General features: G+C 39.1%; 1 protein-coding gene across 1 annotated transcript in view; it reads left to right on the top strand.

Moving 5' to 3' along the window:
* LOC139744793 (cyclic GMP-binding protein C-like) overlaps window positions 1-14,293 on the top strand; it is a 95,037-nt gene extending 80,744 nt beyond the window's left edge. Inside the window, exons 8-11 of the mRNA XM_071655208.1 lie at window positions 8,548-8,734; window positions 9,420-9,473; window positions 11,307-11,568; window positions 14,206-14,293. Coding sequence (XP_071511309.1) covers window positions 8,548-8,734; window positions 9,420-9,473; window positions 11,307-11,568; window positions 14,206-14,293 — 591 coding nt within the window. The remainder of the gene's footprint in view (window positions 1-8,547; window positions 8,735-9,419; window positions 9,474-11,306; window positions 11,569-14,205) is intronic.
* The last annotated feature ends 990 nt before the right edge of the window (window positions 14,294-15,283 follow it).

Genomic DNA, 15,283 nt, shown 5'->3' with positions numbered 1-15,283 from the left:
CAATATTTTTCATTTATACCACAAATTATGTGCAAGTCAAAGCTCATTATTTGTTATTATTGACATTTCTCAAGGTCACCACATGGGGGCGCTATTCATAACAAAATAAAGAAATACATTATGAGACCTCTGATGTATTGTTTCGGATAGGTACATGCATAGTTATCATAATTAATTTCATATTCCCATAATATTGGAGTTTTAAGTTTGCAGATTGATAATGTAACACACAAATTATATTAGAGGTATAACTTGGGTGAAGGAATCAAAATGACACAAAATAAAACGGCAATCTTTGGAAAGTACTGGTATTTTCAAATATTTCTATTATTTATCAATTTCCAAAGCGAAAAAATATAGCTATACAAACGGCAGTTTTTGGACTGAAAATGTCAAAATTTTCAAGCTTACTCGCTCCGCTCCCTCGCATTTAACATTCTCCTAATGCTGCTGCCAGTAATTGCCTACAGTTGCGCCTGGTGCGTCCCCCCCCCCCCCCTCAATTTCCAACTGAGCGAAAAAAAAGTATCTGTCTGCTACAAACGGCAGTTTTGGGACTGTAAAATCTCAACATTTTCAAACTCGCTCGCTTCGCTCGCTTGCATTTAGCATTCTCCTGATATTGCTGCCAGTAATTGCCAGCATTTGTGCCCAGTGCGTCCCCCAATTTTCAAAGCGAAAAAATATAGCTACAAGCGGCAATTTGGGGACTGTAAAATGGCAAAATTTTCAAGCTCGCTCGCATTTCATCGCTATGCCATTCTCCTGCGATGTTGCTACCAGTAATTGCCAGCAGTTGCGTCCGGTGCGCCCCCGCCCCCCACTTAATTTCCAAAGCGAAAAAATATAGCTACTCAAACGGCAGTTTTCGGACTGTAAAATGTCAGAATGTTCATGCTCGCTCGCATTTACTATCGCCTGGTGCAGCCCCCCCCCCCCCCTCTTAATTTCCAACTTAGCGAAAAAGTATCTGTTTGCTACAAACGGCAGTTTTTGAACTGTAAAATGTCAACGCTTTCAAGCTCGCTCGCTTCGCGCTTCTCCTGATATTGCTGCTAGTAATTGCCAGCAGTTGCGCCCAATGCGCTCCCTTAATTTCCCAAGCCAAAGAAAATATAGCTACAATGTGCATTTTTTGGACTTTACAATGTCAAAATTGTCCAGCTCGCTCGCTCGTAATCGTTATGCCATTCGCCTAATGTTGCTGCCAGTAATTGCAAGCAGGTGCGCCCCCCCCCCCCCCCACACACACACACACACAAACACACCCTTAATATCCAAAGCGAAAGAAATAGCTACAAACGGCAGCTTGGGGACTGCACAATGTCAAATTTTCAAGCTCGCTCGCTGGCTCCGTTTGCTCAAATTTAATTGTTATGCAATTCCCCTCATTTTGGTGCCAGTATTGTGGCGTCTCACACCGTCATTCCATAATCCATAAGGAAAACTTGCAATGTTGCTCAATGACCCAATGGACTGCACTGTGGAATGTATCACATTCCGTTATGTATTGCAGTCCCCATTAATAATAATAGTAATAATGATAATAGTGGCTAATTGTATAGCGCACAGGTCCAATTTTCAGTGCTCATAGCGCTTCAAAAATGAAAAGATATCATATATTTACATGCATATACATATTCAAACATTTCAACAAATAAGAAAATGGTAAACAAAAACAAATATATACCAAATAAAGAATACAACATATACCAATTAAAAATACAATATTGATCCAATATTAATGACATAAGTACAGCAATTACAGTCCTCAGTATGAAAGGAACAGATAAGTTTTAAGTTTGGATTTGAATGACTCTGTCGATGACAGTTCCCTTAAGTGAAGAGGTAACTGATTCCACAATTTTTGGTCCCATAACGGGAAAAGCACGATCACCATACCCATGTTTTACTCTGGGTGTTTGAAGTAAGAATGCATCTGATGATGAACGTAGCCTTCGTGTCGGATTGTATTTTTGAACAGAATTACTTATGTATATTGGGGAGAAAGAATGAACTGAATGATGTACTAATAACAGAATCTTGAAATAATCCTTTTTTCTACAGGTAACCAATGTAAGGAACGGAGAACTGGTGACATGGAATCAAAACTTATTAGTAAAAGTTAGCAATCGGGCAGCAGAATTTTGCAACCGTTAAGCTGCAGACTGACAGCACACGCACACATGCGCACGCACACATACACACACACACACGCACAAGCATACACACCCTAAAAATTACTTTTCCACGAAGTGCCCCCCCCCCCCCCCCCCCCCGCCAATGTCTTGACCCACGGTACGCCACTGGCTGCACCCGTCCGGTTATGGGCTTGTAATCGTGGTGATGGTGACTATCGCCGATCACCCCCCCCCCCCCCCCCCACACACACACACACACACACACACACTTCTCAGCACGAATTTACGCCGTTGTCCCTACATGTAGGTCCCCAAAATCTGGTTATAAACATATCTTGGGTGCCCTGATTAGGTGGGGTTCATGAATGTCATGCTGTACATTCAAACCCATGTCATTTTTACTAAACTTTATCGAATTGTAGAAGAAGGGTTACTTAATTCTACCCTACTCTACCCTGCATAGTACATTACGCTGCACAGTAGGCCATAATGCATTCAAAGTAAGCCAAAATTGGCTAACTTTTAACTTAAAACATTTTTGCAAGTTTTCAAATCAGGATCATGAACTCTTTCCTCAAATCAGTGATATAGTGATAGAGTTTGAGGTCAGGATTGCCGGTTAATACATATTCATTGAGGGTAATTGACTCACAGCATGGCTAGGCATCATTGATACATGTATATTGTAAATCAAGAGTTACTGTGAATGTTCAAAATGAAGCTAGAATTATCTGATTGATATCAAAGTGCAAATTTTTTGGTTTAGCAAAGGGTACGTTAGAATTGACACCATTTTCATACGCTAAATCATAGATTGTAATTGATATTATTAATTTCTTGTCACAATGTAAGCTTTCCGTTCACATAGATTTTATCTGCTATACTGTTTGCGACTTTTAAACATTTGCCGTATTTTCTTGATTTTTTCTCCGTTTTTAAGCAAAGTTGTCAGCGCATCGTCTGCAGTTCATTGTTATGCCTGCTACGCCTAAAGCGAGGAGACAAAAGAAACAATTGAGCGAACAGGAACTCTCTGCAGCGAAGTCTGTTTGCATGAGGAAAACTGGCTTGGCACGTTTTCAGGGGTTTCATACTGTCCTGCGCCCAATGTGAAAGCTGTATCTATTGTTGACATGGATCAACGAGCTTAAACAATGATGCACCCAGAACGCGTGTCGCACCCAAATTATTGGCTCATACGTCTCAAAAATCCAGCAAAATTTGAAAATAACTGAATTTATAGAGTTGGGCTTAGAATAAAAAAGTTCTGAATCAAATTTAATGACTTTGGTAACATTGTCTTTTGCGGAAGATGCTCTTTCAAGTGACGTCAAAAAATATATCACTTTTAGAACGCGAGGTACTGAAAATGCACCGTTCCGCTTTTTTAGGGGACACCCGGTATGGGGGGGGGGGGGGGGGGCTCCCCGTTGTACCGACCTTGAGTAGTGGTTCACGGAAACCGACTATTAAAGTTGGTGACCAGGTTCCGCAAATCATCTTTGATCTTGTGCTGCCTGTAGTAGATGAGGAGTATCGTCTCCTCAAATGCTCTTTGTCTCAAACGCCGTGATTCTCTTTTTCTGACATCTATGTCCATGTCTCGCATCCACATAGCAAGAGTAAGATCACTAGTGACTTATATAGCAGGGATATTGCCACGAATTTGACATTGCTCTCCCAAATCCTGTCAGTTTGGCCAGCGATGCTGTTGCGGAAATGATACTTACTCTCATTTCTACTGTGTAGATGTCGTCTCTGGACAGGCCAGCGATGCTGTTGCGGAAATGATCCTTACTCTCATTTCTACTGTGTAGATGTCGTCTCTAGACAGATTTTGTTTATTGCCAAAGATATAACTTCCCATTCGTTCTGGATCAACGAATTGTAAACCTTGATCCCTTCTTTTAGTAACCCAAACACTGAAACATCCCGGCAGAAATGATTTGAAATGACGCTTGGGTTGACGATAAAGAATGATTGAGTAATAATGCTTGAATAACCCTTGTGATAAGTGTGTGTGGGGGGGGGGGGGGAGGAGGTTGTCGATATAGTGTAATCGCCCCAAGAAACATGTAACTTACGGTAAGCAGAGCACAGACTGTTCAATGAAGAAACATCTCACGCTGGGGTTTTCCGCTAGTCTCGTAGGCTGGTATGAATGCAGTGTAACACCCACCCTTACACGTATACGAAGCTATACAAGTGCATAACAATCGGTCTGAATGTCACTTTCATTCGCCAGATTACCGTATTTAGATGTCCCAACGCTAGTCTGCCGGATCCTGAAGTTGTCCGAAAGGTAAATGCTATGGTATTGATGATAACAACAATGTCGATTAATTCTTACAATATTATTAATATAGGTTTTTCCCAGTCGTTATCATAATTTTAACTATTCAAGTTACTATTCTGAGCATCTATTTCACGATCGCAGTACTGAAGCAGCAATTAGATTCAAATCCGATCATTCATATTGTGTATCTGAGCAATCAATTTTTCATTTCCATCATTCAAATCTAAAATAGGAGCATGCAATTCAGCAATGAGCCGCTGCGAGGAATCTCGTCAGTCTCTCAAATTCGTGAAAAGGCAACCATGTTTCAAATAAGTTTTACATTTCTTTAGCTTGAAGAACTTTAATGTGTGTCTTTTCCGCATAGTTTTTTAACAAATTGGGCTTCATGATGAACATCATTTTTGTCGTGTAGGTCCACCTGTTCATTCCAAAATTTGAACTTAACGAGCATGACGAGTAAAAAGGCGTCCGTATACAGGCACGTCAGACACTAGAAACAAACGAGCGTAATAGGGGAGGTTGATTGACACCTTCGAGGACAACAATTTCGACTACATGCTAATAGACATTGAAACCACGAAGACTGTAGACCTATACGTGTTGCTTGTTGTTTATTAATATCTTATTTGTTAATTTGGCGGAACTATGTGAGATCATTGTGTGTGAATTTGTCTTCAAATAATGATGCATTGTTTAGTTACTGTTGGAGCGTGTCGTTTTGTTTTGTTTTGTTTTGGTTTGGTTGGGGTTTTTTTTTTTTGGGGGGGGGGTTAGTGCGTCTTGTATCATCAAGGAGCATAATTATTGCCTTTGTATCGTTTGGTGTACTGCTGATTGGAGCTTAAACTGCAATTCAAAATGTCTTGAAATGGAAAACCAAGAATACATTAACACACTAGGACAATTCGAATGCATTGAACATTAAATGCATAAATAAAGCCAGGGTTGTGTACATCTCTTTGCGTGTTTTATAAGAAAAACAAAAGTTCGGCCCATTTTGTCTCCATCCTTACTGCATTCGTACCCCACCCCATTATTCAAAATATTAACAATGTCTTACCTTTAAACATTTACTGAAAAATATTTGTGTTAGATTTAACATCAGGGGTGTTAACTTTAAATGTAGTGATCAAGTGTCAATAGAGGTCCAGAACGACAGGACGGTGTAGAAATTATGTGATCATGGTGGTGAAAAGTGTTCACCTGGCACTTAACGGTGTTAATTTGACTCTGGAATTAGTGATTTTTTTTTTCATTTATTTATTTATTATTATTATTTTTTTCTCTTTTTTTTTGGGGGGGGGGGGCATTGCACTCGTATTAATTCAGCAGTAACACTACAGCGTGTCCCAGAAAAAAACGAAACCGGGTTTCCATGCAACTTTTTACAATCGAAATCATACATTTTCTCCATGAGATATACATCAATGGAAAGATAAACTCTTTTTCTTTCATTTGATGTACAACTTAATGTTCATTGTTCATGCATGACTGAGTTAGAACAATGACAAGTGGTGCTATCAAATTTTCATTTGCACGCGCAAATGGTGACTTTAAGTGCATTTTTCAGACTTATAACGTTACGTTTTCGAAAAACAAAGTTCATAACCAAAATATTCATATTTTCTTCTTTCATATGAGACCTTACGCGTCAAATATGAATAACGCATGCTTGAGAAAAATCTGTATGAAAGCATGCTTCATTTCTACCAATTCTACGAAAAAGCGAAAAAACAAGCATTCAGCTCTCCCGTCTAATGGACTCATCTGGACTATTGAATTCACACAAAACAACCGCAGTGCTACAGTGAATGTTGTGGGGGGGGGGGGTATTTACAGAGAATGCTGTATGAGACGGACAGCCCTTTGTTGTCATTTATCTAGAATAAGCTATGAGACATAGTTATTTATGATAATTGAAGACTAATATCGCGAGTATTCTCAGGCTGCACGCAGTCCAATGGCTACGGGAAATCAACAAGCAACAATGATACACATTTTGATGATTTTATTCCTCAAACTTATTAACTGTTTTCATTCCTCCCTACATTTCCCTCACGCGTGGTTAGTCCTTCATCACTGACAGGGTTTTGAAGTTTTTGAAGGGGGTGGCGAAGCAGAAAGAGAGGGTACATCACTTTATTTATCACTGAACTTGCGCTTCTAACATTTCAAAGGTGCAACTGCAGGGCAGAAAGTTGTTTTTTTTTGTTTTGTTTTTTTGTTTTGTTTGTTTGTTTGTTTTTGTTTTTTGTTTGTTTTTGTTTCTTTTTTTTTGGGGGGGGGGGGGGGGGGCTCGGAAGGGTTTCTTTCTGTCCGTTACTCCCACCCTACCTTCCCAGACATTCCGCTAATGAACACCCTTTGCTCTGTAGTTAGCTGCATGGTCAGGCAAGCTCATGATCACGTGCTAATTTAGGACCCTATTCACAACCGAATCGTCTGTAACATTCCCCTTTCCCCTCCCTTCATGTTTGTGGAAATTCATTGAAGCATGAAGGCCATTTTAATCTGCCAAGTCGGGCAGGAGTCGGGAAAGCTAACGGCTCCTTTTTTACTATCCATCTATCTGCGTAAAATGTAAGGATATTTTCAAATTAAGCCTTCTCGAGCAGGCGTTGATCATATTTTACGCATGGGATATCATATGAAAGGAAAAAGAATGGATATTAAAGCTATGATTCTATCTTTTGCAAAAGATTGCTGGAAAAGTTAAAAAATTCAGTCAAAGTTGCCATTTGCTCGTGCAAATGAAATTTTAGTAGCACCACTGTCTATTGTTCTAACTCAGTCATGCATGCATTATGAACAATGTGTTGTGCATCGAATGAAAGAAGGGAAGTGTATCTTTCAATCCACGTACAACTCATAAAGCAAATATGTGATTATGATCGCAAAGAATTGCAATGAAACTCGGGTTTCGTTTTTTCTGGGACACGTTGTATATTATATATTGTGTCATTACACAACCTCCCATACTGTCAATAGGAGACAACACCAACGGGTGTGACCATTATTTCAAGTTGTTTACTTTTTTAAAACTAAAGTCGACCTACTCTATCGGAAAGTACTTGTTCATCTTGTTAAAAGAACAATAACTACTTACATTTCTTTAAAAAAAGAAAAAAGTATATATATATATATATATATATATATATATACATTATGAAGTGATTCCAGGAGGTGTTAATTTGGGTGCACGTCACGAGACTGAAACCCACGAGTCATACAGTCCACGAGTCATACAGCTCACAAGTCATACAGCCCATGAGTTATACAGCTCAGGAGTCATTAAGCCCATAGTTCGACACTACACTAACAAGGCTAACGAGACCTGACACATTGAGCCCCATGTTGTATCTGTCGAACTCGTGGGCTGTTTTTACCTAGTGTCGAATTCATGAGCTGTATGACTCGTGAGTTGGATGATTCATGGACCTGTTTTCAATGTCGAACTCGTGGACTGTATGACTCGTTGGTGTCTGTCTAGTGGGATGACCCAGAAATGAGCACCGGAACTTTAACACTAGCTCGATATTTCAGATTGAACACCCGAATGTTTGCAGTATATGTAATAAACCTATGTGAGTGGGATATATTGGTATGCTGATATCATTATTGTCGCCCCTTTCCTGACTTCCTTTTTTTTACTGCAACTTATGTAAATTTCATCAACTAAAGTACTTTACAGGTAAAAATTCCCAGGTTTGTATGAGTTTCATAACGAATGTTTGATTTGGTGTTTTCCATTAAAAAGAATGTGCGCAAAATCACAAAACTATGCAAAAATTTGGTCTCAAAACAAAACAAACAATCATATACACAGACGAAGTGAAGAGGCCTCACGATGAGGCCTCACATTTTTTTTTTTTTTAATTATTGCGGGAAACGTCGAGGGGAGGAAGCGGGGGGATTCCCCTCCCAACCCATTTTAATTTCAAAACAGAAAAAAATGAACTGCATATCATACTTTCTATTGATAGCAAGAATGCCGCTCGAAACTTCCTTTTTGTTTTGACATAGATTTGAGAGCTCAAAACTAATTTGTATTGTATAATTCTTAAACAATAACTTGGGTGCGCCTCACTCTCCTTTTACGTTACACAGGTGATGACCTTTGTAAGGAACACGCTTGAAGGTATTTGCCGTCAATGGGCAAAGAGAATCACGTTCGCTGAGTGCTTTGCCTGTCCCGAATGCGGCATTAGGACAAAGTTCACTGATGGAGCTGAACTACAGTCTTTGAAATGCGGAATCCACATTATCAACATGGACTTAATCCGGTCCCAGTTTGGTGAGATTTTGAGGGCAAGATCAATAACTGTTTTCGCCCCATCCTCGTGGCTTAGGGTTACATGTAGTGCTGCACAACTTTGTTACCCAATACTATATCACGCGGTAGAATACCGAGGTAAACTTGATGAATTGGACTTGAATTTGCCGCACCTTCCTTCACTATGCATTAATGTATGAGTCCAAAGGCACACAATGCTGCTTTCGGTGTCATTAAGTATGATAATCACTTGGATATGCGTTGATTACCTTGACCGGGTCATTGAATTGTCTCTTTCTTTCTTTCTTTAGGAGGTACTAATGGACACAGGAGGAGGTGTCTAATTTCATAAATTAAGAAGAGATATCGATTGACAACTGAGATTAAGATAACTGATATGTCTTTGGACGAATGATACCTAGATGCGTAAAACACAAATATCACTCAATGTCTTTGACCGCGCAATGAATTAATAAAGGTATTATTCCTCTTTATAGCATCCTTGTAATTATTGATTGTTTCCCTTTTGTAAACAACACATTATAAAACACATAATATTGTATTGTATTTGTCATTGGTATCATTACCATTGGATATAGATATATTTCCAGAGCACTCAACAGTATTTGATTTTTATAACGCTAACTTCATTCCCCATTTCAAAGGGACAGTGTCTTTCCTTCTTTTTGTTTTATGGATATTCAAGGAATATCAACAGGCGGACAAAGCGAGAGTCCAAACGTCAGCAGGAACGAAAAAGGTAAGTGTATACGGAAAAGTGGTGATCAAAATTACATTTCGTAGATTCCTGTCTAACAATCGCTTTGGTTTTGGAGAGTAGGAAATGACATTTATAGCTAATTATTGAACTAGTTTTGGAATCAGGAATGCATTATATCAAATTATCTTTTCTGGCGCTTTTATGACAATGACTTGGATAGAAGAAGGTAAAAATAATGTATCATCCGGCTCCCTGTTTGCAAAGTATGAAATTCCCTTTCCCTAGCCGATTTTTTTTTTTTCAGGGGGGAGGGAGGCATTAAACCTGTACATATTCACACCAATCGGACCGTATATGTGACCGTGCACCTCAAGACGAACATAAAGTCGCACACACTGATTTTGCGTGAGGACTGAAAATAAGTGAAATGGGTCAACCTAGCCGAACCTGACTTTTTCATATTTTCTGAAAGAGCGGGTCTTCTTTTACATTATGCTAAAATTTGGTATCATAAAACGGGCAGGAAAGTGTGTTTTTTTAGCAGTTTATCTCGAACAGTTTTGGTAGAATAGTGTGATTATGTGTGTCTTTAGAATCCCTTTTTCATTTCTGAAAAACCTTGTCCACACTCTTCACTTTCAACTTTAATAACTTTTGAAAGGATAGTGCTACTGCTTTGAAAGTTGGCATTGATTATGGACAGAATGTGTAATGAGGCATGCTCAATTTCAGTTTAATCTGATAATCCCTTCATTGTTGTTACTCTGGTGGTTTACTTCCTGTTTTTTGTCCCATTCATCGCACAGCCAGCACGGTTTGGTAAAGATTAAGCGCTTGAATAGACACTGTACTTCAGAGCCTCTTTTCTCAGTTCACACTTTTCCTGAGTTTGTGCTTTCTTTCCAATATTTAGATAGGTTAGGAGAGTCCATATGATTTGAGTTATACATCATTTTAAAGCTTAAAGTCTGCTCTTTCAGAATATGGTCTTAACTAAAAATTCATGTCTGGCGACTTTTTGTTTGTTTTGAGGTGCAGGGTCACATATATAGATATACATGTATGAAGAGTTTTGTCGCAGAACGAACTAACTCCATTCTTGTTGGGATATTTGGGATAAAATTGATAAAAGAAGAAGAAAATAAGATGAAATACAGCATATTTGTAATCATAACTTCTAAAATAGTTCTTGTTATTTAAGAAGTGAGGTTTTGCTGGAAAGGTTAAATTTTGCTATATCTGATGACGGACTTACTTTGAATTGTAAGAAAAGAAATGGCGCTTAGCTCACTTTGCAATAAAAGTCCTCATGTGATATATGTAATTTCAAGAAAAAGAAGAGGTATTTGAAGCAGTCAGCGCATGAACTTTGTAAGAGGGAAGACGGTGCCCGACGATGGGGGTTAAGTGTTTATAATCGCAGGATGAATTTTCGATGACATTATCTGTCAGTCACTGATACATTACAAATTCGATAAAGAATACACTTTGGATTATATACCTCCCCATTATACCTCCGCATGAACTGATAAAAACTTGCTCATTTTCATGCAGTGGACATTGGTTAATTAGGAAGTTTCCCCATTGTATAACCACATTCCAGATTGACAAGACTGTAACAATTTGTGACGTTACTGCAGAACAAAGATTAAAAACTCAAACAAGGAATTCTAAACAAAATAAGAAATAATTTAAAGTACAAAATCAATGCATAACCTCCGAGTGTTTGATATTAACCCCCTTCCTCTCTGAAAAAAAAAACAGTTTGTTAATTGCTCTTTCATTTGGCAGGAATAATGACATTTTCTTGATTTCTCTACATAATACAATGTCCAAACACTCACAATCAATTAACCAATTTCCTATCTGCAGACTTCGTCACAACTGCTCATATCAAAAGCCTGGTCCTTCTCGTACCGCCGGGAAACTATGCAGACCTGTGCTTCAATCTGGGGTTTGGGTATAACCGCGCACAACAGATATTGGATAAGTTCAGCAAGGACTACCCCCGGGCCCTCTCAGATGTCCTCAATAGCTGGACAGATGAGAAAGTCAGAAGCGAAGCCGAGCTCAAGGCAGCTCTGGAAGGGGCAGGATTGGGCGGAGTCTACACAGCCGTTGACAAAAGTGTTCGGTAAGATACAGGTTTATTTGAGTAAATATGTACTGGTCGTGCAAACATATGTATACATACTATGACTGAGCCTCATCTATCTGCATGATTGTCTCAATAACATGTAGGTACACAAACAAGGACACGGAATCAAACACACACGCACTGTATCAAATACATAAATCAATGTGTCTTAGTAATTACTGCATTTAGTGGCAGATCCATGGAGGACTGCAACCGGCGCACGCCCCCCCCCCCCTTTATCTTTTGTCGAAACAAAAGAAATAAAAAGAAAAAAATGGGGGAGGGGTGCGTGCGCCCCCCCCCCCCCCCCCCCCTTAATCTTATAAACGCGCCCCCTCTTTACGGAGTTCCTGGATCCGCCCCTGGCATTATTTCAATGGCTCTTGGTATTAAGAAAATCTACGTACATATTTAGCCATGTAAGTGAACACTTTGTGGAAAACCACTCCTTTTGCAATGGTTTCAACAAATTATTATTACATGTGCAGAGTATTGTAGAATGCAACAATACAAGCAAAATATTTTGAATCTCCATAGAAACATTCATTGTAGGGCGTAGATTGACAGACATGCATGACTGAGGTCTTACATGAACATTTCAACTTTAGAGAACGACAAATTATGAAGTTGGAAACGCTTAAGCTCTATGATAGCATATATTGATTGTCTTTAATACATGTACTGAATTACTCGGAAAAGCGTCATGGTCATAATGATAAAGGCGTGCAGCACAGGCACAGAGACGACCGTTGCAGAAGTCTACTAAGATTAACAACTTAAAATGAACCTAAAGTGCTCAACAAGGAGATAGAAATTTAGACTTTTGTTTTTTGTTAAGGGAATTGCCGGACGGTGATGGAATTACTTCTCTGTCGAGATCATTAGATAAAATTAGATCATGTGAAAGTTGATTTCAGGATATTGTCTTGCTCCGTTGGGCAAGATATGAAAAGAATATGTTTTTCCTGCTGTCCTGTACGATTAGAATGCACCCAAACATTCCTAACAAACGTCGATAAAAACACAGCCGGAAGGCTAGACTTATTACTATACATGAATACCCCAATATCAAGGTAATCTAAGGCCTGGATCTTTTACATTTCCTTTACAAAATGTAAATGTATATATACATATGATTTAATGACTTCGTATTTGTGTCCTTTTTCTTGTAAAAGTTGTACAGAGACGAATATAGGTGAATCCCAGCCCGAGACAACCTTGAGAAAGAGAGGTAGAAGAGGTAATGATGTCATCGAGAAAAGTAGCTTTCATAGATCTCCTCCCTGACGTGAAGCTAATATAGCCGTTTCGTTTATATTTTGTCGAGGTTCACCTACAAACGTCATGGTGCCTGTAGAGGACAAGAATAAGTAAGAAACATGAATTGAAAGCAATATGATTTCTCAGCATAGTGAGTGCTTATACGTTTTTTCACGAGGGAACAGTAAGCTTTATTTTGTTTTCCACTATCCTGGACTTTGTAAGAAACGAACTAACAACTCTTGAATAAGCTGTTATTAAGGTGGTTTTTTTTTCCTCCACATATGTCGATACTGACGGTATGTTAACAGAAGGCGTAGTCTGTGTATGACGATATTCCTTCTAGAGCAACCACTCCTTTCGTATTTCTTGGTGTCTACAAAGGAGGTATGTCGTCCCGAACTCTTAGTAGGGTCAATGAAAGGAAGGGATATGCATCAAAAAATGTAGCGATTAATCGAGTAATTGCCCAAAATAATGAAAGTATACATGTACACTGTCTGCAATGTACTTATAGCTTTATTTGTTTGTTTGTTTGTTTGTTTTGTAAAGTTATCGTTGTTCATATCGCATATTTGTCTTACAGAACACATCAGAGAGTTAAGACATGTAGCAACAGCAAAGCATTACACATTGACACATGATATAATTTTACATTCAACTTAGATTATGTGTAACTTCGTGACGTATTATGTTTTAGGATTCTCTGTAGCGGGCTCATGTGGTGTAAAGATTATCTCACGGTTTATTTCACTGTCCCTCACTTTAACGCATGCTTATTGTGTTGTTGTTTTTTTTTTCTCCCCACTGGACGTGATATCTAATGTTAATAGAAAACATTTCTTTTACCCCACAAGATGAAATAAGTGAAAGCATGTTTTGTTGATTGCAACTTGAAAGGCAAGTCAAAAACGTTGTCTTTAGGCTATCATATACACTGTTGGTCATAAAGGTGGAATATTTTTTTTTCTCAAACTTTAACGGCGTATCTATTACAATGTGCTTGGAAAATAATATGTCTGATGTATATCAATCATCTAATTTTGTTATCTTGTCACTAACACGCTTTCACAGTGATTTTTAACAAGTATATGTCTAAATCAGTATAAACTATTGGCATGAAACAACATTGATAATACTACAAAAGAAACTTTATGAATAGAATATTTGTTTAAAACGTCATTCAATTTTCCAGAAAACTTGTTTTGTGATTCCATTGATAAGTTCACATCAAATTGAGTCTTTATTCTAAAGATTTCACATTGGGATGGACATTTCGGGTATGTCCACCCCGGGTATACCCGCCCCTAGCACAAATCAGTGCGCGTAGGCGTTGTGGCATGCTGTCCACCAGGTCGTTGATGACATCGACAGGTATGGCTTCCCACTCTTCTCTCAACGCAGCGGTCAACTCCTTCAGATTTTGAGGAATGACCACTCTGCCGTTGATGGCTCGGCCTAGGGCATCCCATTCATGTTCTATGGGGTTCATATCCGGCGAACAAGCTGGCCATTGCAACTGCTCAACCCCCTCTACCTCTAGGAATTCTCTAACTACAGCTGTCCTGTACGGTCTAGCGTTATCATTCTGCAGTCGGAAATTGAATCCGTACACATGTCTTTCATATTGAAGGCAGTGGAACTCCTATATCTCCCTGCAGACAGCAGCATTCACCAGATAAGTAAACGTCACTAGTGGTACCACCACGAGCTACCCCGTGGCGAACCGTCAGGCGTGGACATCTAACCAATCATCGTGCTCAGGAGCCATGTTGTATCAATCTGAGATTGACTGTTGATCTTGAGACTTTGATTCCGTGATGTCTCCTCCACAAGCATGGAAGACGACTCGAGGGCAACTTCCGGTTTCTACGGCTAGGATTCAACAGTTGGCGATCATCTCTACTTGTTATCAGTCTGGGACGTCCTGGTGATTGCCGTGGCAGTACATTTCCTCTCTCACGATGACGCTTAAGAATTTTAGAGACTGTACCCTGTAAAATCCCTAGGATTTATCCTATAAGAGTCTGCTTGTAGCCCTCATGCCTAAGCGCTATCACTCTCTCGCGCATTGCCGTCAGCATTGGACCAGGCATAGTTAGGGGGGATTCTGTACCGATTTTTAATGCACACAGTACAGGGATCTTGGAAAAAAAAAAACCTTCTCTACGCGGTGCAAAATCAGCAAAACAGGCAATATTTCAACTGCACAGGGCTTTATAGTCTGCACAAGGTAACTTCGTTACGTAATAACACATTCCTCAAGTCAAATATCACCTGAATAATGGGGTGACATTTCGTAATCAATAACATACCAGCTTGTGTACAGACAGCCTTTTAAATGCGAACAAAACGGTCGACTTTTATTCAAAACAAAATTATTCCACCTTTTTGACCAACAGTGTATGATAAACAAAAGTAAGCAAGTTATGAAAGAGATTGGAATGATCCT

This window comes from Diadema antillarum, unplaced genomic scaffold (genome assembly GCF_040938485.1).
Source record: "Diadema antillarum isolate AM-2024a unplaced genomic scaffold, OU_Dant_1.0 seq00001212_RagTag, whole genome shotgun sequence".
Taxonomy (NCBI): domain Eukaryota; kingdom Metazoa; phylum Echinodermata; class Echinoidea; order Diadematoida; family Diadematidae; genus Diadema; species Diadema antillarum.
The sequence above is the reverse complement of the archived record's forward strand: the minus strand, read 5'-3'. Positions and strand labels throughout refer to the sequence as shown.